The sequence below is a fragment of the Solanum tuberosum genome, unplaced genomic scaffold, assembly GCF_000226075.1.
Source record: "Solanum tuberosum cultivar DM 1-3 516 R44 unplaced genomic scaffold, SolTub_3.0 scf00687, whole genome shotgun sequence".
NCBI classification, from domain to species: Eukaryota; Viridiplantae; Streptophyta; class Magnoliopsida; order Solanales; family Solanaceae; genus Solanum; species Solanum tuberosum.
In genome coordinates this window covers 24,011-24,411 of record NW_006239608.1, presented here as the reverse complement: position 1 = coordinate 24,411, position 401 = coordinate 24,011, and the positions used below count along the sequence as shown (strand labels likewise).

General features: G+C 36.7%; 1 protein-coding gene across 1 annotated transcript in view; it reads left to right on the top strand.

Moving 5' to 3' along the window:
• Nucleotides 1–159, top strand: part of LOC107058894 (LRR receptor-like serine/threonine-protein kinase GSO1) — a 2,551-nt gene extending 2,392 nt beyond the window's left edge. Inside the window, exon 2 of the mRNA XM_015305134.1 lies at nt 115–159. Within this exon, the coding sequence (XP_015160620.1) occupies nt 115–159 (45 nt within the window). The remainder of the gene's footprint in view (nt 1–114) is intronic.
• The last annotated feature ends 242 nt before the right edge of the window (nt 160–401 follow it).

Genomic DNA, 401 nt, shown 5'->3' with positions numbered 1-401 from the left:
ATATAAGAGCCTTTGTTCTGCAATTTATGCCCAATGGAAGTCTTGAGAATTGGCTATACAAAGAAGATCGCCACTTGAACCTTCATCAAAGAGTCACTGTAATGCTTGATGCAGCTATGGCAGTTGAATATCTACATCATGGTCATGTCACTCCAATAGTTCATTGCGACTTAAAGCCAGCAAACGTACTTTTGGATGAAGATATGGTGGCTCATGTTGGTGATTTTGGAATCTCTAAAATTTTAGCCATAAGCAAGTTCATGGCTTATAGCGAGACATTGGGGACTCTTGGATACATTGCACCAGGTATAAAAAATCTACTCTCATTGATTTTCTCTTATCATAATAAAGCCTCTCCAAGTTATAGAAGTAAAAAGAGAATTATTGTTGTATTTCAATTG